Genomic DNA, 27,552 nt, shown 5'->3' on the forward strand with positions numbered 1-27,552 from the left:
CTACTGAAATGTGGTTTACAATGAATTGTAGACTTGCCAGCACTGACATGACACCTATGCTAATAGGAAACTCCGACTTCTATAGCTACAAAAATTATTTTACTGATACATATATTTCTTTGTAATAAAGTTAACTGTATTTCTTGTTTTAAAGAGGCATGGCTTCAATTTTCTCCTTTTATTTTAAAGATCCCCATCAATGGTACACAATGTAAAAAGTGGATTTGGAAATCAAACAACAAAACCTCTCTTGACATTTCTGTTGTCTTTAATAAAGGTCATGTTATGTAACAAAGACTAATATTTTTCCTTCCCCTCATGAAATATACAGCATTATTACATACTAGAATGCTGGTTGGGGCAATTTTAAAAAAAGTGTTTTCTGGAGCTGTTCGCTGCCCTTATTTCTGGAAGGATCTGCAAGGATACACAACTGAAAGCAACTACCCAGTTGACACGGGCAAAAACTAGTAAATGCAAACTTGGACAGACTACATTTTTCTGTTATTACTGTTCCATGCAGTTACTATTGAAAGCATTTTTACTTTTGACAAGCTACTCTGGAGAACATAAATGTACAAAATACTGCAATACATGTGCATGGATGCAGAAAGCTTATTTGAAAAGCAGAATATAAAAAAACTCCAAATGTGGTCTTGGGCTCAACCTCATCTTGATTTTATACTCAACTTCAATAGATATGTCAAGTGACTTTGACAAATTTTGATAATCAAAGCTGCTTTTTGTCTGTAATGCAAAAGCACTTAGAAGAGTACTTCATAAGAGAATCACTATTTTCATGCTAGGTGCAATTGCATGACATTTCAATTTCCTTTCTAGAAACTTATTACACAGCTAATGCTTGAAATATTTGCAAAAAATAAATAAAACAAATAAAAATCATAAGAAAGTTTAAAAAAAAACATCTAACCATCTGTCCACCTGAATCTTTAAACAAGCAAATGGGATAATCTCTGTAGTTTGCACATGATGAAGCTCTGAAATGTGATTCAGTACCTTATTTTCAACTGTCCGTAAGGATTTAGCAGTTTGACTGCTACAAGTGAAAAGCACCAAGTAACTGAATCAAACTTAAACTAAATATAAAAGAGGACTTGTATTTAAAACCAAATGATAACTACATGAATACTTTTAAAAGTAGTGACTTCTGGCTGAACAAGTGAATGAACTAGCGCTTAACTGGAGTAATACCAGACTTGAAGAAAGCTGTACTTTGTATGTTTGTTTCAATACAAAAAAAAAAGAACCAATCTAACAGAAGCATGAACACGCCACATTCAAATACAATCACAAATACAAAAAAAAAGAGTTAAATTCCAGTTACAGTTTGTGTACTGTTGCATTTGATCAGCTTCAACACAGCTCAAAAATATATATGGTTATTACAATTTTGTTTAAAGTCTGACATAACTTAATTTCCATTCAATAACATTTTTAACCACAGCAAGGCTTAATCAAACACAAGTTATTCAAAGTATCTTAAAAATATTACTAAAGATGTGTCCCAAAACCCAGAGGCTTGTGTGAGGCACAGATATATCTGTCTTGGATGGAGAGGGGTATCTTAAAAGCTGATCAAAACTGATCGAAATTAAATATGGGAGGCAACAGTGCAGGTTGGCTCTGGCAGTGGTGAAGGGGAAAATGAGTGCAAGTCATTTTTCAAGATCTAGCTCCTGATGCCAAAGTAAATTTATGGAAAACTGGCATGAAATGTTACAATTGCCCATATCCAAAAAAGTCAAAACAAAACCAAAAACAATCACATAAAATGCTGAAAACAATTTTTTGAAATAAAAAATATTAATAATTGTCATAAACACATTCTTCTATATATACATGGGGAATGTTAAAATAAATGTTTGAAATATACATCTTGCAAATTCAAACCCACAATTTCCAACTGATTACTGGAATACAACTGTATTAAAATCCTATATGCATTATGTCAAAATAGACTTTGTATGTATCTCTCTTTTTCAAATAAATAATTTCTCTTTTTAGGAATGTGACCTTCCTTGTGGTTTGAGGTTAACAACAGGAGCCTGTATTTCCAAATGAATAAGTGAGGCTGTGCCTACACCATGCATTTGTGCCTTAAGCTGCTCTAATAGGCACTCTGAAGGGTTATTCTGTGTTAAATCAGATGTGACAACATGAAATGTTATGTCAGCACTGTCGCTTTCACTGCAGAGTAAAGTGGGAAAGAAGAAGGAGTGTGTGGAGTATTATTAATAGCTCTTTGACTTGTACATTAACATTAAATCATTGTTGTTACTTACGCCTACTCTCATAGATAGCTCTTGACTTCTCATACAGTTCATAGGGATCGGGTTTTCTTTGATCAAACCCATCAGCTGAGTCTGGGAAAGAAGCCCTGTGGAAGTTGGGTGGGAAAGGTATTACAGGTGCTGATAAGCTGGTCTGGGGGCTGCCTTGGATATCCCACTGCTCCATCACCTGCAAATACATGGTTTTCATTTGTTATTTAATTTTGTTAAATAACTGCTTTTCTTCCCTAGGAGTACGACACACCCTTTTATTACGGTTGGTAATTTGTTTTTGGCTATGCATTTTGGTTCTTCTTCAATATACACAGAACACTGCCATTGATGCAGAATGAAGTCATCCATAAATGCCTGTTTAAAAAATGATTGTCATTAGAGTTAAAAAGAACAATTAGACCTTTTGAGTTGACATGTACATTTTCTGCTCTTTATGTGGAAATATTACAAGGCAGATCCCAAAATAACCCACAAAACGTTATTACTGCCCACTCTGAATTCCCTGGGCCTAAAAAAAAAAGTTATGATTTTTCCTGAATGATTTAAGAATTGTTTTTAACATCAGCTATATTACACATGTGGATGATTTCTGGGAGATTAAGTAGAAGAATGCCAGAACTGGCTTGCAATTGATCCACTTAAGAACAGAAAGAATTCTAACAAGACAAAAAAATAACATAACAAATAGTATACCTATTCAAAACATAACCTGCTTATATACAGTAAATGGCTTTATTATCGCTGCGATGCTATTTCTGATTTTGAGAATTCTGGGTATGCTCTGCCCCTTTTCCTTTCCATCAAATAACATTTCAACATGAACCACCACTTTCAAATGTTCACTTTGAGCTGGTGACACAGGCTTTGCAGTCTAACTAGAATATACCAATTCACTTTCTTTCACTTATTTTCTCAACATTTTTTATTTTCAAACATACACATTCATTACTCTTATTCAGTTAATCGATAGTGACGACAAGGAAGGGGTGAAACTTGTCTAAAACTGAATGAGAAGTAACTAATGTACAGCATATGTTGAGGATAAAATGTACTTTTCTAGGACTACTACTCAAAGCACAACATGACTCGGCATATTTAAATGTATACACTTATGTATACATTTACTTTTTATACGAATATATACCCAATATTTTTACAGGTTACCTACATATTGTTCTCATTATTTAGATCCAGCTTTCAATTTAGGCTTTTGATAACAACACATACTGTATTTTAACAGCTGATGTACATAAGGTTTGAATTCATTAGCATTTAAGTCAGTAACTCTAAGCTAAACCTCATGTGCATGTTATCTATTAAATAGCACTGAATGGAGTCACTGGGTCTCATAGTTTGTACAGATTAACTGGTGGTGAAATGCTCCATTTGGGTGGAGGACTAGTGACTTGGAAGGCAATGCATTAAGCGGAATATACTGTCATGTTTGAGAAAAGAGTTGAGGACATTCCCACCCTTATAGTATGAATCAATATCCTCCTAAAAATGCATTTGCAGACTGAGGTAACTGGTGTGATGAAGTGATGCATTAAACTGGGTACTGCATCCTAATATCCTTCATCTTTCAAGTTATTATTCACATTATTTCAAAAAGCTGAGGTGTTCCATAAGATCATACCATAAAACATTTCATCTCCAAATTGTTTGTATAGGATGGAAACACAGATTCATGCAATTTTATCCATGTCATAAAACTTCCATCAGTATCAATTAGCAGGAACTGGGATTCATTGGGTCAGACTGTTCAGTTGTGTTGTTGGAAGCCACAGCCATTCCATGAAATTGTATGCTACATTTGTGGTGTGCCTCTTTCAGAACCACTGTTGTACTTTCCTATCACTTACTGTGCAGTAATCTTGTCAGCCTCCATCTGTCATCTGTTTGAGAGCACAGAATCACCGTTGGCTGGAATAATGTTTGGATGGTCATCTGCTCTTGATATTCCACCATCAGAAATAAAATCTCAGCAGGATTTCTGTTTTAATTATATTTAAAGATTATACTGCTGTGAATGCAAAATTTTTATTCTTTGTACAGTAGAACCTCTGGTCACGAACGTTTCTGAACATGTACAAATCAGGTTATGATCAAAAAGTTTGCCAAAATTTTGCATCTGTTCATGACCACATGCTCTGATGGTGAACAAAACACTGGTGGCCAGTTTCCCTACGAGCGTTCATACGCGCCAATGATTTGCCATTCTCTGTTTCCCATTTTCTTTTGTTTGTGTATACAGGGCCTAACAAAGCAGCTGATGTTGCAAAAGTAGTTATAATGTTAACCAAGCAGAGGCCTCAAGTGCTGGAAGAGGTGAAAAAACTGTTGCTAGTGTGGTTGAACGAGAAGCAACTTGCAGGAGACAGCGTAAGAGAGCCGAACATATGTGAGAAAGCCAGGAAGATTCATGGTGATTTACTGAAAACAAATCCTTCTTCGAGTGGTGAAGGTGAGGAATTTAAAGCCAGTAGAGGATCATTTGAAAAGTTTTGCAAGAGAAGTGGCATTTATTTTTTTTCCCTGTGCTTAAAACTCATAAAAAAGTGTTTACAGCAAGCGGTTCGTAAGGGTCTAGAGCGAACTCTTACAATGTTAGTTTTCTCTGTTGTTATTCAATGTTTTTACATTTAGTTTACTATTACACTGTGCTTTCTATGGTATAATTAACTATTTTTGTGCTTAAAAAATATATATCTACATACAGTTCGTATGGTCTGGAATGGATTAATTGTATTTACATACAATTTTATGGAGAAATTACATTTGGGTCGCGACCAAATCATGTCGCGTCCAGAGTTTTGGAACGAATTACGGTCGTGACCAGAGGCACCACTGTCTCTAGCTTTGCAATTACATTAAAACAACTAGAATGATAAGGTTTCTGTAGTGTCTTTAGTTCAAATGTGACTAATATGACCATTTGGATGTGTAAGATGGGAACAACAAAACATACAAAATATACTGTATATACAAAATTAAACAATTCATGTGTGTATAAAGTGACACAAGAGATGGAATGGCATCCCAGAGGGTGTTTCCTTGCCCGGATGGGACACCATGATAAAGAAAACTGGAAGGACTGACTCTCTGACCAGATGGGAACAAGAATCCTCACCTGGCAGGGAGGCCAGTCTGTTGGAAGGACCAGGGGAGACAACAGGATCTTTGTATTGTATCCCTGATACACTAGAGGGCAGCATCCCTGGGATTTGGGTCCCCTTTGGATATCCACAGGGCAGCATGGGAGTTGGAGTTCTGGAATCCAGCCCTGTTGGTTTCCATAGGTGCCACCAGGGAGTAATAGAGGGGGATATGTATGAGTGAATAAATTCACCACAAAATTAAATGGCATTGTTATGGGTGTTTGTTTAATGTTTTATTTGAAACTTCTAAAAATGTGACCCTAAACTGTGGTTCACTAGCTAAATTACACCTTTTGTCTGTACTGTAATGCTGCCTCACATTAATGCCAGTATTATTACACTTTTACTCTACTAATTTTATTGTATTGATATTTATGTTTGCTTTGGAAAGCACTTTTTGATGCTACTGCGAAAAGCACTGAAAGAATATATTTAATAAAGACGAAAAATATATAACCAGTTTTAGCAACATTTGTATAGTATGCCTATGTTGCTACAGAACATATTTTTTATCTTCTGATGCACAAGATTGTTACAAAGAAACACTCAAGGAAGAAATTCATTGTACTATGTACATGTGACAAAAAACTTGACTTGGAGTGCTAGAAAGCATAGTCACAGGACTCTTTAATCTTCATTATTAATATATAAACCATGTGTCTGACGCCTTTAGCCAAGGTGATTTAGAAGATCAGTATTGGTTATGATTGTTACCGCATACTTTTTTTAAACCTGAAGAATAGGCAGGCTAAGTGACTTGCTTCCCACCATATACATATTAAATGTCATAACTGCCACTAGAAGGCTATACAATTGACCTGCTACACAGGTTCAGAGCATGGCGACCTCAAGATGCTTGTACTTGTGCTACCGAACACTAAAAATACCTGATGTGTCTGCCATATACAGTACACAACTTAAAAGTGTATGACTGGGTCATAATACTTAATCTTGGTATGTACCTGGTTGGACAGGCTGATGTAAAGTGGCTACAAAGTTCATAGTTGGATGATACTGATGAAAATGGTCATAGGAAAACCTTTAATACTTTCTGTGAATCTGGGATGCAAAAAGAGAGAACACCACAGGAGCAACAGTGCATAATACAGCAGCCTTGCCAAGAGTTGACCTTAACACTTTCTAACTCGTTTTTAAGTCTCCCAAAAATCTCAAGAAAAGAAGATGATACATTTATTTGCATTATTTGCATAGGCGGCATTCCATCCAGAGAGTGTTCATCACAATGTCTTGCCATTATCTGATCACTGCCACTAATCACATTTGGACTGAGGACTATAATAATGGACGTGCAGTACATGGACTGACACCAGATCATCTTCAGAGATACGTTTTGCCTCTCCCTTGGAAATATAACTACCAATTTCATACATGAATACTATGCTGAAATTGTATACAGCCAGAATATAGGGTATTCAGTTGCATGGTGGTTGCCTGTATTACTTGTTAGGGATAATTTGACTATAAAAACATATTTTAAGATTCAGCTTTTTGTGGTAGACCATGGAGCTGTTTTCCCCTGGGATTGACATCATAACTGCTCTTCTGTATTCAACACCGGTATGAAGAGACACCAGTCACTGCAATCATCAATCATCTTGGGGATATTTGATATTAATAACTGCTATCTGTATTCCTAAATCATTGCTTTCCTATAGCTTTGCAGTCACCTGTCACAGGTCACCTGTTCTGCTACTGCTTCTAAGTGTATCTATTTTCATTACAAAATATCTATACAGTATATAGCATTTGACAAGCAACATTTTTATCTTTTGAGGATATTGTGTTCTAAACCTGTAACATTTATAGGACAGTTTATTATTGCTTCATTAAATATATCTAATAAATAATTCAGTGCGTTTTGACTTTATTTTGTATGGATAACTCGCTTTTGAGGATTCTAATATCCCCTGAGTGCCTATCACTGATTTGGGAAAGGCTGCTACTCTTAGTCTTCATAAAAGAATCACGGTTTAATATAATTTTGAATAAACAACAAATTGATATACTGACTGCTTTAATTTGTAGGTTAATTTAAAACTCTTGTGATTGGTAATCTAACTTACTATATTGTAGTTTCACTGTTTATTTTATAATTACAGCCTAGAAGATGTGAAGTAAAGTCAAGACTTTTTTAACAGGGAGCCCTGCTTTTCCCGTGTAGTTGAGCACTGCTGCAGGACTGTGCTATATTAGTCTCTAGGTTCAAGAAGGTTAAAATAATCATTAGCTATTTTTTTAATGTGAAAAATGCTTGGTAATGTCGATATGCATAAAAATATATACCGTATGTTCAATTGCACTTGTTTTGTGGCTGTTTATCAGCTTTACAGGTACCTAATGTGTAATTAAGGCAATGAAGAAAAAAAACAAAACATAGAATGACCTAGTGAAATTAGCATATAATAGGAAATAGAGAAACCTGAATTTTAAAATAGTTACTGAATAATCAAAACTTACCAGAGCCAGAAAATATCAGTCAATAAATTTTAAATGAGAACTTGACACACACTGTGTCATCAAGTGCTTAATTCAGAAAGGATAATGCCTCCCATTATTAATATGGACTTTAATAAAATGCTTGTGTATCTCCTTGAAATTCATGAGGGCTAGGGGTCAGTTTGCTTAAGTGTAAGTGCTGGAGCACACTCTTAAATAATCATGACACTGTCCTTTGGATAGAATTCAGTTTAATTAGTCAGCCTGTTCATACAATATATCATCGCATCTCAGGTACGCATACTCAGTCTTTTTCTCTTCTATGGTTATATCTTTCTATATATATTTTTCAAATTTGGCAACGTCAGCAAAGATAATGACATTCATCTCCATTAAATTATGCTAAATTTATGAATGCATTGTGGATCTGTCTTAGTTATATTTGGGCAATGAATTAAAATGTTGGGTCTCCTATTTTGTGATATTAACTATGAAGATACGTGACATGTTTAATTAAATATGCTGCTATGGAAGGAAAACACAATTCATTTCTTTTCTTTTTATCTTGTTTTAACTGATACCTAAAGGCAAACATTACAAATGATGGTTAATCTAATCATGTATGCTTGAAGACATTCTTAAAATAGGAGTGGTCAATTTGGTTTTTACTTGAAAACACCACACACCTTAAAGGAAGAGAGGAATTGGTTTACTATGAATTATAAGGAAATGATTATGTTTCTCTTCTGGGAAGAATAAAAGTAAGAAGCAGATCATCGGAAAGGCAAGGCATCACTGCAGGGTCTACCGAGAGGTAGAGCCATATGTAACAGACTATTGAGTACTACTAAAAAAAACCAATTTGAACTGATGTTAAATCATGGAAAGTGTCAGGAAAATGTGTAATTGGCTAGGTTCTTTTTTAGATGCACCTATCTAGTACTGTGCAGGACCCTCTTTTTTCCTCTAGAACTCCACAATGCTAATTCAAGAAGGTACCAGAAACAATTCTTAGGGGGTTTTGGATGATGCTGACTTTATAGCATAATGCAGCTCCTGCAAATTTTTCAGTCACACCTTCTTGCTGTAAACCATGTCATCTCAAAGGAGCTATTTGAGATTGAGTTCCGGGTACTGAGCAGGGCACTCGAGTCATCTGAAGTCACTGTAATGTTCATGAGATCAGCTTGAGGTGATGCATGCTTTATGACATGCTGAATAATACTACTGGAAGTGTTCATTTGAAAAAGAGTAAACTGTGTCCTTTAATTTGAAAAAAGGGCAATCTGTGTCCAGAAATGGATACACATGGTCAGCAACAATTTTAAACTTTACTCAGTTGGTGTTAAAAGTCTTAATGTATGCCAAGAAAAAAATATCCTGGCAATTACACTACCAACATCAGCCTGAACAACTAACACAAAGCAACATGGATGAGCAGAATAAGGAAGTGCATGCCAAACACTGACAATATCATTTGCATATCACATCAGAAATTGAGATTCTTTAGACCAGGGAAAGGTTTTTCCAGTCTTCAGCCATCCTTCTCTGGTGGTCACATGTCTACTGTAGCCTCTTCTTCCAGTTCTTAGCTGACAAATTTAAAACCAACATGCTCTTCTACTGCTGTAGCCGATCTTTTTCAAGGTCTAACACTTTGAGCATTTAGAGAGGCCCCTTCTGTATATCATTACTGCAGGTAGCTGTTTTCTGAGTATTTGTTGCCTTTCTGATTATTTGAACAAGTCTGGAGATTATCCTCTGACCTGTCTCCTTAACAATGTGCTCAGAGGACTTTTTTTTTTTTTTTGTTAACTGCACCATTCTACTTAAATTCTGCGCACAGTACTGTCTTGGCTCTCAAATTTGGGATTGGCAAATGACCCAAACCAGTAATGCCATATGATATGCAAATGCACACTGGTCAAATCTCATCTGAGTTGTTGTCAGAATGAACATTACTTCATTACTTAGGATAAATATAACTTACAATTTAGATATTTAATTATTTTAATTAAAACTAGAAAGTGACATCAAAATGATGATCAAATGAATGATGGAGCGTGATGAGGATGTTGTGCTCCAAGCCTCTTCAGAAGCTGCTGACGGACACCACAATGCCTTGTTTATACTTCCAAAGTCTATACTTAATAAATTATAAAATGTGGCTTACTTCAGCTTTTCAATTTGTTTTATACCAGTATGTCTATTTATCTTCCAACATGGATAGGCACTTCAAATTTAGTGACTTGTCTTTTTAATCAGCTGTTTGAAAGTTGAATATACTGTCAGGGGGTAGTATTATTTATGCTTACAGTGTTATTTTTGCTATCTACATTTTATTATAACCACGCATTCCTGGTTTTTCTTTGTTTCGTTTTCAATTAAAATCACTTATATCCTTCTCACACAGAAGAGAAGGCTACATTTTCACCATTGGATCATAAAGTTAATGCTGCAGAGATGTAATCCTTTTTCAGTTACAATTTTATGTTATTCTGTTCATTGTGAACATTCATAAGCTGTGTTCATTGCATACCAGAATCTGAAAAAAATTATTGGAAAGCTTTACTAACAATAACGAATAGATGATGATTCTTTTTAACAAAGTTTTTTTTAAACGGGGCTATACTGTAAAAAGTGCTGAGAATCCCTGCTGTATAACATGAAAATCACAGGAGGGCAGGTTTTCCTGGCACAAGAACCATATGGGTCAAAGCCGCTAAGGTCAGGCATCTTGGCCATTTTGCTGTTTTGGCTGATCATGCATGGTATATACTGTATAAATTGAGTTGAGGCACATGGCTAACTTTTTAGCTACCGAGTGTAACCACTTTTTACACACACACATATATACTGTAAACTATATACAAACGTGTGTGTATATATATATATATATATATATATATATATAACATAGTTTAGTGTCAAATAATGCAAAGAGTACGCAACATGTGTTTCACCCTCATTTGGGCTCATCAGGAATACACAATCTACTGCTCCCAGGTCGGGACTCAGACTACGAATGCAATGAATACATATATATATATACTGTATGTGTATATATATATATATATATATATATATACACACACACACAAATATTATGTATATATAAACTGCATACACTGTACATGTATGTATATATATATATATACACACATATATACTGTATATATAAACTGTATACACTGTATGTGTGTATATATATATATATATACACAAACATATATACTGTATATATAAACTGTATACACTGTATGTGTGTATGTATATATATATATATATATATATATATATATATATATATATATATTGTATATAAAACAGGTAAAAAGGGAAATACATTGTTTCTGTGAAATACTGTATATTTGAAAAAGAGAAATCCAACAAGTGAGACAAATTTATTTTTGGTTTTATAATTTAAGTAAGATGCACCATGGGAAGAGAAAAACTTTAATTAATCAAACTACCTCATATTCTAAGTAGAAAGCATGGATCTAAATAATAATTAAATACAGTATTTGTAGTTGCACTTACTCTGTACATGCTAATACTAGCCAAACACACAAACCTCCAGACGACATTTGCTCTAAGTTTTCTCTTTGATAGCAGTTACTTTTAAATTGCATGCAATGCATTTCATTTAAGAATCTAATGCAGAGTTTTAGAAATGGGGTAATAAAATTTAAGATACGTCTAATCTTCATGATTTCATTCAGATTCACTGGCAAGGCTTTAGAGTATTTTAAAAGAAAAAAAAAGAAAAAAGAAGATTCATGAATCCAAATGTTATCTTGTTAGTAGCTAAGATCCAACTGTTCTGCTGTATTTAAGGTTAATAAGAAAAGAAAAAAAAATGAACATAAGCCTGTGGAGCTTGGAAGACGGTGCGCTTTACCTGTTTAGAGGTCTTCCATGGTGAAAAGTGACCTGCAATAGTAAAGAAACAAAATGTTTAGCCTATCAGGTATCACATTAAGTAATTAGAATGTGTTGCATTCGTCTGGCAGGTGCTCATATTTGTAACTCTAAACCAGAAAACAGTGACTCAGGTTAGTTTAAGATAAGTGGCAGCACTGGTGAAGTGCAGTCAGAGCCGCACATACTGTAAATGCAGCCTACAGCTGCGCATCCCGTCTTGTCGAGTTCAGCTTTGCCAACCTGCCTAAACATAATAGGCTAAGCAACTGTCTATTTGAAAATTTAAGACATTTTCAGTTTTTGAAGCAACACAAGTGTTATGAGTGCCAGGAAGAATTTGGAAGTTAAAAATAGCTGTTGAAAAGGTTACCAGTATTTGGTAATGGTGATTGGTTTTTGGTATTGCAGCTCCCTGAATATAACAGAATTATACAATATGTTTTTCAAATCATAATCGTCATTAAATGAAAATGAGCAAAATCTTTATTTTACAAAGTGCCTTTACTTATTGAATATCATTCCAATAAAATTTACATGTAAATGCCACTTATATGTAGAGCAAACCTATTTCAGATACCTTTAGGATACAATAATTTGCAGAGATATTTAAACCAGCCTCCCTGGGATTTTTTGCCCTACTAGATCATACCATATTACAAAGCTCTGTTAATATATAATGTGTCTGCATTTCTTTCCCTTCACCCTCTTTTTCCATTATACACTGACCGGGAGCTGGAGGCTCACAAGACAGATATTTAGCCTAAAATGCTGGATAGTCATTCACACACAGCCACACTCACTCATACAGCTGGTCAAATCAAATTGAAAGATCTTAAGAAAGAACCCATGGGGAGCTTACTATGACACTCTTAAATCTCCTTCATCCAATTTAAGATTGTGGGAGCTCAGAGCCTGTCCTATCAATATCAGGCACCTGTTCCTTAGAGTTCTCACACATGTATGTAGGGGGGCAGTTCAGAGTCATTAAACTAACACAAGTCTCTGGGATGTGGCAGGAAAACTGAAGTACTTAGAGAAAAGTGTATCGAAAGTGTCAACTCCACAGAGATGCTGACTGGGTGTGGGAATGACAGCCTGATATCTTGAGTTGTGAAACGGTATCACTAATCATTACCTCCCTTATTTTAAGAGGATAGAGCAACATATGACAGAAAAGACCAATGTTAGGGAGAGCAGGTCATTTAGCCCACCAGATTGTTAGTCATATTCATAATTTGAGATTTGAAGGTCCCCAAAGTAGTGTTATCAAGCACAATATCTGATAATTTATTCCTTATATTTATGGTTCTATGAGTGAGCGAAAACTTTGTCACATCTGTATCCTTGCATTCTTGTTCACTGTATTTTAAAATAATAGATGAAATCAACTACACTATTTCTGTCAAACTTTTTAAACTCTGTTTACCTAAACTGAAAAGACTCCGCTCTTTCAGTCTTTCCACATAGATCATACCCCACAATCCTGGAATCAGCCTAGCTGCTCTTCTCTGGATTCTCTGTAGCACTGCTACGCCATTTCTGGGTGTGTTCAAATACAATGTGAAAAGCAGCTGCATTTACTGTGTCTGTCTCCATAAAACAACATGCCTCCCAGTGGATTGATTTTTGTTGAAATCTGGTACACTTATTCTTCAAGAAAACTTGTTGGGAAAGTTACATTGAGAAACAGTATCTCGATTACAGTGTGCTGTACAAAGTTCTGAAATTTCAAATCCTCTGGTTGAAAAGCACTGTCGAATTTGCAAACATTCTGTGGAACTTCAAATTTGGATTAGTTTACTGCTTCAAATGTACTTCAACTACTATTGTATTTTGTATATTTTCCTCTTTTACTCTTTAAATAGCTGCTTCTAACAGCAAAACAGATCCCCAGTGCAAATCATTCAAACGCTGGGAGTGGTGCACTGCTGTTACACCAACTCACTTCTCCTGCTGCTTGAAATAAGTCCACCATAAAAGTTAAAAATAAAGAAGTCACTTATCTGGAAATGAATAAGAGGAAAGGAATTGTACATAGAGTTAACAAATATTTACTTATACAAAAAACAACCTTATAGCTTCATTACTTGCAGATTATATGTAGTGATGTAGTATTTCTCTGATGTTATAATTTTTCAGCAAAACTCCAGATCTGCTCCCCATTATAGTCTAAAGCAACCAACAATTTTACTTTGAGGCTTCAACGGATGTGAACTTTTCAGGTACTTCTTTAACAAATGTTTCAGAAATATAAACATCAATTAATGCCATTTTAATATAACTTGAATTGGAATCTGCTATCTGTGAAAGCTAATGAGCCACCACAGGCCAATTTGGGCTATGGTTTTAACTACATGCCATTGTAAAGTGTTGTTTAAAAACATGTATTTAATGTAGTCCTGTAATGCAAAAATTGCATTCAATTATCGCTATTATTTTTGAATTTGACTCATTATTACACCAAAATATTAAATTAAAATGTGATAAATGGCTCTTTGATAAGGTAGCTAAAATGTAAAATCCTAAAACTTTCAAGCAAGTAAATTAAGTACCCAAATACACTTTAATGTTATGCCATGTAACATTATTAAATTATAAAACTTGTTTTGCAATAAGGAGACCAAAATTGTACAAAGAACTCCAAATGTGTCCACATCAGTGTGTTGCATGTCTTAAGAATGGCATCTTTTTATTTGTACCCAGCACTTTGTGCAAGGTAACTTAAGATCCTGTTGGCTTTGTTAATCACTTTTCTACATTGTCTAGATATTAGCAATGACGAGTTCATAATGACTCCCAAGTTCTTATCATTGAATGTACTTCCCAGCTTCAGATTACCCTACTATGTATTCCTATATTCAACACCTTATTCAGTAATCCCTCGCTATATCGCGCTTCGCCTTTCGCGGCTTCACTTCATCGCAGATTTTATATGTAAGCATATTTAAATATATATCGCGGATTTTTCGCTGCTTCGCGGGTTTCTGAGGACAATGGGTCTTTTAATTTCTGGTACATGCTTCCTCAGTTGGTTTGCCCAGTTGATTTCATACAAGGGACGCTATTGGCAGATGGCTGAGAAGCTACCCGGCTTACTTTTCTCTGTCTCTTGTGCCGACTTTCTCTGATCCTGACGTAGGGGGATTGAGCAGGGGGGCTGTTCGCACACCTAGACGATACGGACGCTCGTCTAAAAATGCTGAAAGATTATCTTCACGTTGCTATCTTTTGTGCAGCTGCTTACTGAAACGACATGCTGCACAGTGCTTCGCATACTTAAAAGCACGAAGGGCACGTATTGATTTTTTTATCTCTCTCTCTCTCTCTCTCTCTGCTCCTGACGGAGGGGGTGTGAGCTGCCGCCTTCAACAGCTTTGTGCCGCGGTGCTTCGCATACTTAAAAGCAAACAGCCCTATTGATTTGTTTGCTCCTTTGAAGAGGAAGATATGTTTGCATTCTTTTAATTGTGAGACTGAACTGTCATCTCTGTCTTGTCATGGAGCACAGTTTAAACTTTTGAAAAAGAGACAAATGTTTGTTTGCAGTGTTTGAATAACGTTCCTGTCTCTCTACAACCTCCTGTGTTTCTGCGCAAATCTGTGACCCAAGCATGACAATATAAAAATAACCATTGTGACAGACGACCGGCTACGGACTCCGGTCGCCACCCCCAGGCCGCTAGGAGGAGCCCTCCGGACAGCATATTCATGCCCCGAGTTCCAGCAGGGCCTCATGGACTTTGTAGTGTCGTTACACAGCCCTGCTGGATACCTTGGGGGCCGCCAGGAGTCGCTGTAGGGGGGCTAGTGGGCTCTTGTGTGCCCTATAACCCGGGAGTGCATCCCAGTCACGTGACTGGAAGAAGCGATGTGCTCCCGGGATGAAGAAAAGGACTTTGCCCTGACCCAGAAGGAAAACGGACTTGTGGGTTTGGCTTGGAGCCACTTCCGGGTCAGGGGATATAAAAGGACTCTGGGTAAGCCCAGACACTGAACTGAGCTGGGAGGTAGGGTGGCGACGTGTCTGGGAGTGGAGGATTGTTATTATAGAGAATTGTTTATTGAGTATATGAGTGTGGTGTGTGGAGTGCTTTGTGCACTGTACAATAATAAAAATAGTTATTGTACTTTCACCTGGTTTGAAGAGTGGTACCTGAGGGTTCGAGAGGTGGACACGAGCATCTACTGCTACACTGGCGTAGCCGACAGGATTCTCTGGCCGTCTGGAGGCAGAGGATCTGCATTTAATAATAAATTTGTTGTGGCAGAGAACCCTGAGAAGGTCCCGCTTGAAACCGCAGAGGTGCAAACACCCCCATTACAGAGAAGGTGGTGACGCTGATGAATCTCGCCTCGTACCTGGTCGAGATGGGGAAGAAGTCTGGGAAAAAGAAGGATAACACCGACTGGGTAAAAGACATGACCAACGACGAGTTGGCCTGGACTCGCCTGACTGGGTGTGCCGGCGACAGGGAGCTGGTAAAGGCTGAAGAAGCCCGAAGGGTGCAACAGCAGGAACGCAGCCAGCCAGGGGTCGCGCCGAAAACCCTGAATAAAGTGGGGACACCGCTGACGAATCTGGAGGTATGTGCTGGGAAAAAGCCCGAAGTTTCGGGCTGTTATTCTTCCTATTTTGCAGAAACCTACCTCCAGAGAGAGCACGGCGCGTTAGATGCCTGTCGCATCCCTCCCCAAGATGGCTGCGGTACACAGAAGGCAGGCCAGGCTAGGAGTCAACAATCTACCAGCCCATTCGAGGACAACAACCACGTGACCTCGCGCGATGGAGTCTGGGATAGAGAAGGTCAACAGCGGTCCTTCGGTGAGGTCAGTCTTCCCCTGACGGTTCAGAGCTCCCTGAAAGGGAAGGGGGCGGCGAGCGAAGCAGCGCCACCATCAAATGAAGGTAAAAAGGGACGGGACGTGACTGTAGTGTCTGCCGGCAAAAGTAAAAAGGCAGACCGCAGCCAACTGCAGGAGGCTACCCGTTCCTCTAAAGACTCCATTTCCCAGGAGCCCTTGCGCTCATCAGCAGAGCACGTGCCAGGAGTGGACGTGCTCATTGGTTCCCGGTCGGCAGATGACCAAAATAAGGAAGTAGCCTTACTGCCGGCCGAGACAAATAACTTAACTGATTATATGATACGGGATCTCGAAGAGATACTCGAGCCCGTACTGGGTTTCTTTCAGGGGATCGAGGACCTGAGGAGACGGTTAGAGGAGCTGGGAGCCACGGTCGAAGCGCCGCTGAGAAAACTACAGGAATACCTTCGGCGGTTAGGCCGTGAAGCCCCGGCCTTGATTAATGCGGCGGTGCAGGTAGGTGCCCTCTGTACCGTATATAATAAGGGGACGCAGTGTGAATCGGCACCGTGTTTAATAAGTTGCGGTTGCCAAAGCGCGGTGTGCCCGACAGTTGAGTGTGGCACCATGACGGAGGGGTCGGTAAATTGTCCGTTTGAACCGGAGCAGCGGTATCAGACGCTGCTCTGGACTAATGCGGACGTTATAAGCCCGACCCGCGTGGAAAAGGGGTTGCCGTTGGTTAATGAAGAGGCGGGGGAAGCACCGATCGTCCCGGGGCAGCTGAATAGTGCTGTTACCCGGAGCGATACGGTACTAATGACGCCGCCTCCGAATTTATATAGGACAACGGGCGTGCAAACAGCAAAGAGGCTCTCTCTCTTCCATAGAGAGCCTCACGTTGTGCACAAGCCCCAGAGAAAGCAGGAGATCCCCACACAGAAATGCGGGGTCTCCTAACAGGGAAAAGACAAGGGCAAAGAGCAGCAAAGCGGCTGTTAACCCCTCCTTGGCGGAGGACAGGGTGGAGCTGACAGAATTCCCGAGGTGCTTCAGGTCTCGGGAAGAGAGGCCACCAGGAGGACGTCGGCGGTGCTACAACTGCCGGCAACCGGGCCATGTGTGGAGGAGTTGTCCCCAGAGGACAGGGGAACGGTGGGATTGCAGATACACCATTCCCCCAAGGTTCGCTGGGGGATCTAGACAGCAGAACCACGGCCCGGATCTCGCGTCCTCCTGGAGGAGGACGTCCCTCGCGGGAATCAACGCTCCGCCCCACTGGTCGTCGCTAAGGGGGAGGGACTGTGACAGACGACCGGCTATGGACTCCGGTCGCCACCCCCAGGCCGCTAGGAGGAGCCCTCCGGACAGCATATTCGTGCCCCGAGTTCCAGCAGGGCCTCATGGACTTTGTAGTGTCGTTACACAGCCCTGCTGGATACCTTGGGGGCCGCCAGGAGTCGCTGTAGGGGGGCTAGTGGGCTCTTGTGTGCCCTATAACCCGGGAGTGCATCCCAGTCACGTGACTGGAAGAAGCGATGTGCTCCCGGGATGAAGAAAAGGACTTTGCCCTGACCCGGAAGGAAAACGGACTTGTGGGTTTGGCTTGGAGCCACTTCCGGGTCAGGGGATATAAAAGGACTCTGGGTAAGCCCAGACACTGAACTGAGCTGGGAGGTAGGGTGGCGACGTGTCTGGGAGTGGAGGATTGTTATTATAGAGAATTGTTTATTGAGTATATGAGTGTGGTGTGTGGAGTGCTTTGTGCACTGTACAATAATAAAAATAGTTATTGTACTTTCACCTGGTTTGAAGAGTGGTACCTGAGGGTTCGAGAGGTGGACAACACGCGTATCTGCTACACCATATAAACATATGGTTTCTACTTCGCGGATTTTCTTATTCCGCGGGTGGCTCTGGAACGCAACCCCCGCGATGGAGGAGGGATTACTGTATTCACTTACATCAAATTTCATCTGTGACATATAGCCAAAATCTGAATTCTATTCAGGTTCTATCTGTAATAACTCTACTAACTCTAGGGTATCCACTATTCCACTTAACCTAATTGAGAATTGGAAAGGTGCTATATAAATAAAATTTATTATTATTATTATTAAAGGATTTAGTATTGTCCGTAAATTTTGTCAGTCTTTTAGCTTTGTTTTTACCTAGATATTCTGTATACATAAGAAGAAGCAGCCCTAGTGCTGATCCCTCAGAGACTCCACCTTTACCATCGCCACAAGCAACCAATGTTAGCACCCATCAACAAACTGTGCCTAGAATTTTCACTTGTTTAAGTTTGATTGCTAGCCACGTAAATACTATCACATATGCCCCACTCTTGTCAAATGCTTTTCTTGCTTTCTCAGAGTTCCAGCATACTGGTGAGACACATCTCTCCTCCATGTAATGCGCCTGTTCTCAATCTTTTCTTTAATTTACCTACAGTATGTATTTTAAGACTACAGCTACTTCAATTGGCACAATCATCTTTTTTATAATATGGGACGATATTTACTAGGAATTTCTCAAAGGTGCAACATCTCTCTATTATAAAAAAAAAACTTGGGACGAGACGTGATCTTTTGAAGAGAGACACTTTCACGTCACGCGAGACGGGCAAGTCATGTCATACCTACAACCTTTGGAAGCAAGTCCTGTGATACATATGCAGAGCAGGTTAGAGATAATGGAAGTAGGAAAATTCAAAAGTCTCAAAAAATGAGAGTAAAGATCACATTAGCTCAAACAAACAGAAAATATTACTTGTTGAAACAACGGAACAGCAAAAAGAGATCGAATAGTATTTGAGGATGTCTGGTGGACAAGAAAGACAAGGCAGTGACTTTAAAACGTTCGAAGCGCCACACAAAATGCAGATCACGTGGCACAGGAGCAGCAGCAAGCCAGCAGATGATCGAGCAAAGAGGAGGTAAAAAAACAACTGTTATTTGATTCCCATTGCATCACCGTTAAAATGGGGTTTTGGAGGAGTGACCACATCTCCTTGGGGTGCGTTCAGCCCACCTATTCACAAGGGTGCGTAGCGCTGGCGGTGTAGGTGAGCGAAGTGCAGATCATGCGGCACGGCAGCAGCAGCAAACCATTGCTGATCGAGCAAAGAGGAGGTAAAAAAAAAAAAAAAAAAAGAATTTGTTTCCCATTGTATCACCATTTAATAGGGTGCGTTCAGCCCCCCTCTTCACAACAGCGTGTAGCACTTGGCCACGTTGGAAGGGGTTAGTTTCTGAAAAATAAATGTTATTTTGTATGTATTCACTAAGTAGTTAAGCACACTAGGATACATTTTACCTGCTTCCAGCTATTTTTTTTAATTCAGCCTTTATAAATCATAGCACCTTTTCATTATCTGCTACCTTGCAATCACTGAACACCATCCAAATATTTTCCTGTTACTGTATTTGCTGTTTCACTGTCAATATACAGTGTTTTAGTGCATCCTTACTGATACATTATCACCTCCTCTTTGACTGTTTTTTAACAACTAAAATACTAAAAGAATCTCTTTTGGGACATCTTTCACTTTTTCTGCAATATTCCTCTCTAATTGCCTTTTCTCCTTCCTAATACCTTTTTATCCACTTTCGTTATGTCCTCATAAGCACCATGGTTAATGCCAGTTATTTGTCTTGTATAGCTACTTATATGTCAATGTCTTTTTTTATCAATTTATTCATCCACTGTGGATTTCTTTTTATTAACATTTAGAATAACAAATCAATTAGTGGGGTTATGAAAAAAAAACATTTAGAATAAAAAAAAGAAGAGTAAAGCAGGTTATTTGAATGCTGTGGGCAAAGTTTATTACTGAAGATAACTTAAGTGAAGATCAGCTATAAAAATGGATTTCTATACTGGAGTGTTAAATTCAGTTTAATGTGGTTTAATCACAGATCAATAACAATCATTTAATTTGTATACAGTATATGTCACAGAAACACTGTCCCTAATGCTCATGAAATAGAAACAATGGTCTATCTATATGAATAACTACACAAACCAATCAAAAACCATGTTCTCCCAAAAGTGACAGAAAGTATATACTAAAATATAAGCAATGTATGAGTAAGGAACTTTCCCAACTAAGGACAAACCAATCATTTTCTTTATCTCTAAACAGGCTATGAAATTCAGATTGCTAATTAGAAGTGCAATTTGTAGCTGGATGAGTTTTAAAAGCACAAGGACAATAAAAATGCACTTCAATTACATCCAATTGAAGCAGATGGCCTAAAATGAAGGAAAAATTGGCCACTCATAACCTATACTCTAAAGAAGCATTAGCAAATGAAGACACTCATTAATGTCTGAGAATACGATCTACATAATAAATTATGAGCAAAAGAAAGATGTTTATTGAGTGAAAGCAAATTGTGTCAGCATTCTCCATAACCGACTTCCAGAAAGTGCTAAGGAACATCACAGATGAAAATTACAGAAAGCCACTTCAGTATATTTGATTTCTGTCCCTTTGTAAAAAATTACACGATACTGATTTATGTCCAGGTTACACAGTACAGTATTGGTAGCTGACAAATGCAGAGATTCAATATGATTGTGTGTGGAGTCCCTTTGTGTATGTGAGTTTCTATAGGAGCCACTGGAAATACACCATATATTATACTGTATATACAGTACATAGTAAGGGTGCTAGTAACAATTAAGGCTTACATTCTGTATACACAGTATAAGAACAGAGAAATTTATAGAATACTAATGCTCCTAACCTCTCTAATGACATCATATTGCAGTGGAGTGATAATTTTAATCTCAAAGCTAAATACACTGCTGCAAAGTGAAAAAAAGAACACTAGAAGGAATACAGTTTAGAATACTGTAATACAATTTGGTAATGTTGTGATTAAAGTGCCAAAGTAAACAGAGCATCCTAATTGGTATACAGAAAAGGTCACGTTGTGAATTTGAGAGTTCCTAAGCACAAAGAGTCCTGAAAATACTCACTAGAGAGGAAAAAACATAAAAACCAGCTAGTAAAGAAAAGAGCCATTTAGTATCTTAAAATAAAAAGATTTATTTGTACAAAAATGCACTGATACAAAACTAAGCTCCATTGAGCACAAGAGACAAAAGGAATTGCCTGAAAAGACAAAGGCAATTCAGAGACAAACAAGTCAGAATAATCTCTAGAGGAACTCATCGCACCACAAGGCCATTCAATAAACAACAAGGGACTGTGGATTTTCCTCAGTCTTTATATGGCTGGTGGCATTCATCTGCAGTGATGGGCAAGTGTCCCCACCTACAAAATACAAGGAACATAACAGAATATACTCTGATACTTAGAAACTACATAATGATCAACATTAATGTGAAAGATGAATGAAATAGACAATGGCTGACATATGACATGTCATATCACTGCAATCAATAGGTGGTGGTCAACAGTATTTGGGAAAACAGTTGTTTGGGTTACCACAACCTGTACAGTACTCTGTAAAATTTTCTTCAGGCTGGTAGACACTGTTGTGCGCCAATTACACAACTAACTGGATGAAGTCATGTAGTGGTCCTTTGCAAAGGAAGATGGTCTGTTGGTTTTAATGCCAATTGGAGAAGAGCTAAACAATGCACAACCCATGTTGTATCAATTTGTGTGTGGGATTATGTTCTTAACACTCTCAGATCATCTTCCTGCTCGAATCTCAGTTCTATGCTGAGATTCCCACAGGGTCTTCTTTTTCACATTCCACTGTAATTGTGCAGGAGCAAATCAGACATAAGAACTAATAAAGAATAATGCAGATTAGATGGAGATAGTGACAGCTCTGATTTCTTCAGGAAACTGGTAATATAATCAGTTTAGGTTACAGAATATAGATGGTAGAAAATTCAAAATAATTGAAAATATGTTATGCTTCCATGCAATAACTTGATATAAAATAAATGCAACACATAATACATACAAAATATGTACACTGATTGAACAGTATAAAAATGATACCATTTTTGTACAATATGGCACATTTTTTCTATAAAGTAATTTTTGATTTTTAATATCACATAGTGTAGATAATTATTCTTATGAATATTTTTTCAATAAGAAATGTAACATAAAAAAAAATATTCAGGCATTACTCAAACCACAGAGCCACTGCCTTGCAGTCAAACATGTTACTATCTGCACTTTTCTGAAACTGATGTGGACTCGCACTACCATTGACCTTCCTAGAAATAAAATACTAAACATCATTGAGTTTTTCTGAAGATATTCATAATTAAGGGAACTTTTTATTGAATATGGATTTTTCTGGGCCTCAAATCTATGAGACTGATCCGTTAATTAGAACTGTTTTTACTTAAACGTCATCAACAAATAGACAAGATTTTCTGGTTAGTCATTCAGGGAGATAGTCATGACCTGTAACTTTATATCATATATATGTAAAAGTATATAAAATGAAGTCCAGTAATTGTTTATTATGCTCACTTGCCAAAGCAAAGCCTATTCCAAAAACACAACATGTAAGACAGGAATCAATCCTTCAGAAGTGGCCAGTACATTACAGGAAACACTCACTCCTACGAAGTGAGATTATCTAACATGTATAACGTGAGATAAATATTTTTGTTAGTGTGCTCTAACATTTATTAATTACTCTATTATTACAAAATGTGCCAAATTTGTGTTGCTTTACAAAACATAGCATTTTAAGCCTTTACTATTTCTGGATGATGGTTTGTTGTTCAATATAGTATATAAAACTGAAAACACCAAAAACATGTTTGCTTTCTTTTTTCACAAAACTTAAAAACTTGAAATAAAAATTCATGAACTTTAATATATTTTTTGTTTGTTAATAAAAGACGAGGCTTATAGCATCAGTCAGTTTATTTAGTACACCAATGCATTTATTGACCAGTAGCAGCTCATTTCTCTCAGTACATTCACCGCATTGTGCCACTCACTTTTCACTGTAATCATTGTGTAATGAGGCATAGAAGACAGTCCAAAAGACTGGCACAGTCATTTATCAAAGGTTATGGTCAAACGCAAGAGTGTTAACTGGTTACAGAGTAAAAATAACATGAGAACATAGGAACAGGTGGGCAAATTTTTACCTATACAAAAACATTATGTACTTTACATACATATTGCCATTTCAACATGGCAACGTTATACCACAATTTACCACAAGGTTTTGAGGTTGAATATTTAAGATAAGGTCCAACCTCACCATCAACAGACCACAATAAAAATACAAAAAAGCTAGTAGGCTATATATGTAAAATTTATTTTTTCTTTTCTTTCAGTATCAGTTTTATCGATTATAAAGGGTTAAAGGCAGTGGCACCCAAGTACTTAAGAGTAGGTTGTGGGCTGGTTATCCTGAAGTTTCCAGAAATGTTTTAAACTCCTAAAAAAAGAGAGAAGTCCATGGAGGGTGGGGGGCAAAAGTAGTAACTCCAGGCCAAAATACACCAGCACATGTTCCCAGGCTTGGAGAGCTGTCCATTTAAGTTGTGAGGCAGTGAGAAGGATGCCTTGGAGATATGGCCCTCTTAAGGCAATTGACAGCTCAGGAGTACAAGAACATCAGGGGCCACTTGAGGGAACTCTAGTCTGGTGTCCTTGTTGAAAAACTACTGACACTCCTGAGCCTGAAAGCATTTTTCTAGTTTGCCCCCCTTATCTTATCATAGGACAAGAGCTTAGAACACAAACAGAACCATAAGAGGGAAGGTGGGGAAATCCAGATGTCAGAGAGTGCTGTCATCTTTCTTTTCATGGGAAACCTGGAACTATCAATTGTAAATGTTATGATTCTGGTTTTTTGTTAATTTTTTCCATTGAAGAATACATTTTTTCTGAGATTCTCAGATATGTAGATTTTACCTTCATTTCTGCTTTTCTCTTTCATTTTGTTTTTTGGACCTTTTGTTTCTAGTGTGTCAAACATCTTGTTTTTCCACGAATTCCAACGCTCTGAGCATCAGTTACTGAATCTGCTGGTGACGTCTCACTTCCCAGAAGTAATGTGTGATATGAACTACACAATGGCGCTTAAGCCAGTGCCACATGGAGAGTTCTATCAGATATACATGCTAAATGTCTTTTTCATATGCTTTTTTGTAAGAGTGTTTTGGTTACTTACTTCCTGGCTTGGCTAGTTTTATTTTGTTTTTGGTTTCATGTAGTGAGCTTTGCAGTACCTTCTGACTTTGTGTTTTTAATCCTCACTAGTTTATTGATTTTGTCTTCATTTTCCACTCTTTATTACTCATCTACTGGCCCACCAAATTATTAACAACTTTGGCAGAACAGTAAAAGCTCATTTATACTTTGTGCATCAAATTTCATCATCAGTCCTGGCACACAGACCCTCATATCAGTGACCATAAAAGCCTCCAGAATTTTGTAAATCCAGTCCAGTCCTATGTGTGTCGACTGTGCATGTGCTAAACAAGTAAACATGTGCTCATTTGAGAAACAGTTGTGTGAAGTATTCGTTGCTATCTTCACCTACATAATCCAACATTAAAACCACATAGAGATAGCTAAATGATGCAAAAATTCATGTTGCACGCTGAACACTTGAACTAAAAACAGATCAGAGAGCACATCCTCTGTGCATGACTGCATCTGCAGCTGCCTGCGCTCAGGTATAAATGGCCCTTAAGATATTCCCAAGGAGATCTTCAGAAGTACCAATGAGATTGTTGGATGACTTAAAGTCATTTCAAGAGACAGGACTGCCTCTTTCTGTCAGGTGACACAGGGATAGGATTAAAAAGAATACTTTAATCATGTCTCAAGGAAGGCAGAAGAATATTTGAAGTGCACTTTGAAAAGAGTCCCTTACTCGGTATACTTCAGACTGTTTTTCTTACAGCTCCAAAATATTACCTGGACTTCAGGATTATGGATTTTAAAACCTGTTTATTCTAAACCCCAGTTCTAACTGCAGAATACATAAAATATTTGGGAGTGTGCCAACTGTTCCATTTGTACCTGCTGGCAAGATACCTCTTAAAATATAAGGTCTCCTTACCATTTGGGGATGAAAACTTAATTAAAAGCCTTTGTGTTCTGATTGGCTGAGCTCTCCCACACTGTGACACATTAACTTTATTCTTTTTTCTGATTAATGATAAAATTGAAATGTACATACTTCAAAACATCAAGAGCAGTGGCACACATCCTATTTAAACTCCAAGCATCATCAGCCAGCACTACAAATCTTCAGAGAGATTCATTTACATTTTATTCAGTTTTAATATAACTATGGTGATTAGTGCTATTGCCTAGCTCACAGCTCCAAAGTCCTGAGTTCAAATCCCAACCAAATAATTGCATAGGATTTGAGCATTGTTATCATGTCTTTTGAGGTTTTTGCTGTTTACTTCACTTTCCTACTGCATCCCAAAGACATGTAAGATAAGTTGGATTGTTAAGTCCACAACTTTATTAATGAGTGTTTTTCCATAAGTGACTGTTCCCCAAGATGGACTGGTGTCCCATCCAAGGTTAATTCCTGCCTTGCACCAGAGGCTTGGGGTAGCAGCAATCTAATTTTAAAATTACCAGGTACAGAAAATAAAGTACTGAATGATTCAATCTTTAATTCTCTTTGCAGCTCTCGGATAAATGCTGAATTGTTTAAACAAATGGCAATGGCAGCAAGCCTTGCCAGTCCATTTCAGGCTATTATAATCCATTACTGGATACAGAAAGTGCAAATTACAGATTTTACCCTTGCAAATTATTTTTTCCAGGTTCCAATGAAAGGAAAATGCAGACTGCTGCTTGCTGTGCCTAAACCTGTTTCAATCTAAATGTGACAAGCACCTAAATTGAGATTTGGAAGGAATAACTCAAAACTATAACTTTCCTTTCTCTATTTAAAGGAAGCTCTCGCTTGGTCTATCAATTGCTGTACTGTTCATGTAACAAGAATGTTCAGGTCAGCCAGTCATTAGTCTAGAATAAAGAAAATCACAAAGTCATTTAAAAAATGTATGGTAATATACAAATTTAAAAAGGTAATTCACAATCTACAATGCATCAAGCCATTTAACTTTTACTTCAGAAAGACACAAAAGCTATGTATATTTTTTTAAAGTCATGAAGTCCAATAAAAAAATGTAGTTATCTTGCAGTAGATTATTTCTGAATCATGGTTTACAATACTAATATAAGAATGGATATACAACAATATATTTTTATACTGTATATCTAATTTCATAGAAATAGCATGTATGCAATTAAAAAGAAACAGCCACAGGGTGTGTAACCTGAATACCTAATAAATAATGTGGATTAAGTCATTCCTCCTGATTTGGGGTGGGCCAAAAATGTATATCATGATATAATTAAATTAATATAATTATAATTGGTTATGATATTTACCATGGTATATCTATGTGCATATACTGTACTTTTTATTAGATTGACAGTGTTCTACTCTGATGTTTCTTTGCATAAGGACCATTTTAATTAACTAATGTAGTAGTAACAATAATAATAATAATTTATTTTGTTTATATTACATCTCATGCTCAAAGTTCTTCCCAGACTTTTAGAATGAACAACAGGGAAAAAGCAGAAACAATGATCAAATGCAAAACAAAATAATATTAGCATAAAGCACCAAATAAAGATAAATAAGAAAACACAAAACTTTTAATTAGAAGAACAGACAATAAACCACAATAAACTACAAAAATACAAATACTACCAAAAAAATCCTGAACAAAACACACTTTGGGATACAAATGCAAATCATCCTGAGCCCCTGGACAGAGAAGTAAACTGAATGAAGGGTCTGAATGTCAGAGTAAATGAGATGCCTTCCTGAGCCAACAATGAAAGATGAGTCAGCTGACCTCATTAAATTATATTCAAAATATCTTTATTG

At 37.5% G+C, this 27,552-nt stretch overlaps 1 protein-coding gene across 1 annotated transcript in view; it reads right to left on the minus strand.

The window, feature by feature from the left end:
- magi2a (membrane associated guanylate kinase, WW and PDZ domain containing 2a) overlaps positions 1–27,552 on the minus strand; it is a 1,178,725-nt gene that overhangs the window by 119,493 nt on the left and 1,031,680 nt on the right. Inside the window, exons 11-12 of the mRNA XM_051924022.1 lie at positions 11,823–11,854; positions 2,304–2,481 (exon numbers count right to left, since the gene is read on the minus strand). Of these exons, the coding sequence (XP_051779982.1) occupies positions 2,304–2,481; positions 11,823–11,854 (210 nt within the window). The remainder of the gene's footprint in view (positions 1–2,303; positions 2,482–11,822; positions 11,855–27,552) is intronic.

The sequence above is a fragment of the Erpetoichthys calabaricus genome, chromosome 1, assembly GCF_900747795.2.
Source record: "Erpetoichthys calabaricus chromosome 1, fErpCal1.3, whole genome shotgun sequence".
Lineage (NCBI taxonomy): Eukaryota > Metazoa > Chordata > Cladistia > Polypteriformes > Polypteridae > Erpetoichthys > Erpetoichthys calabaricus.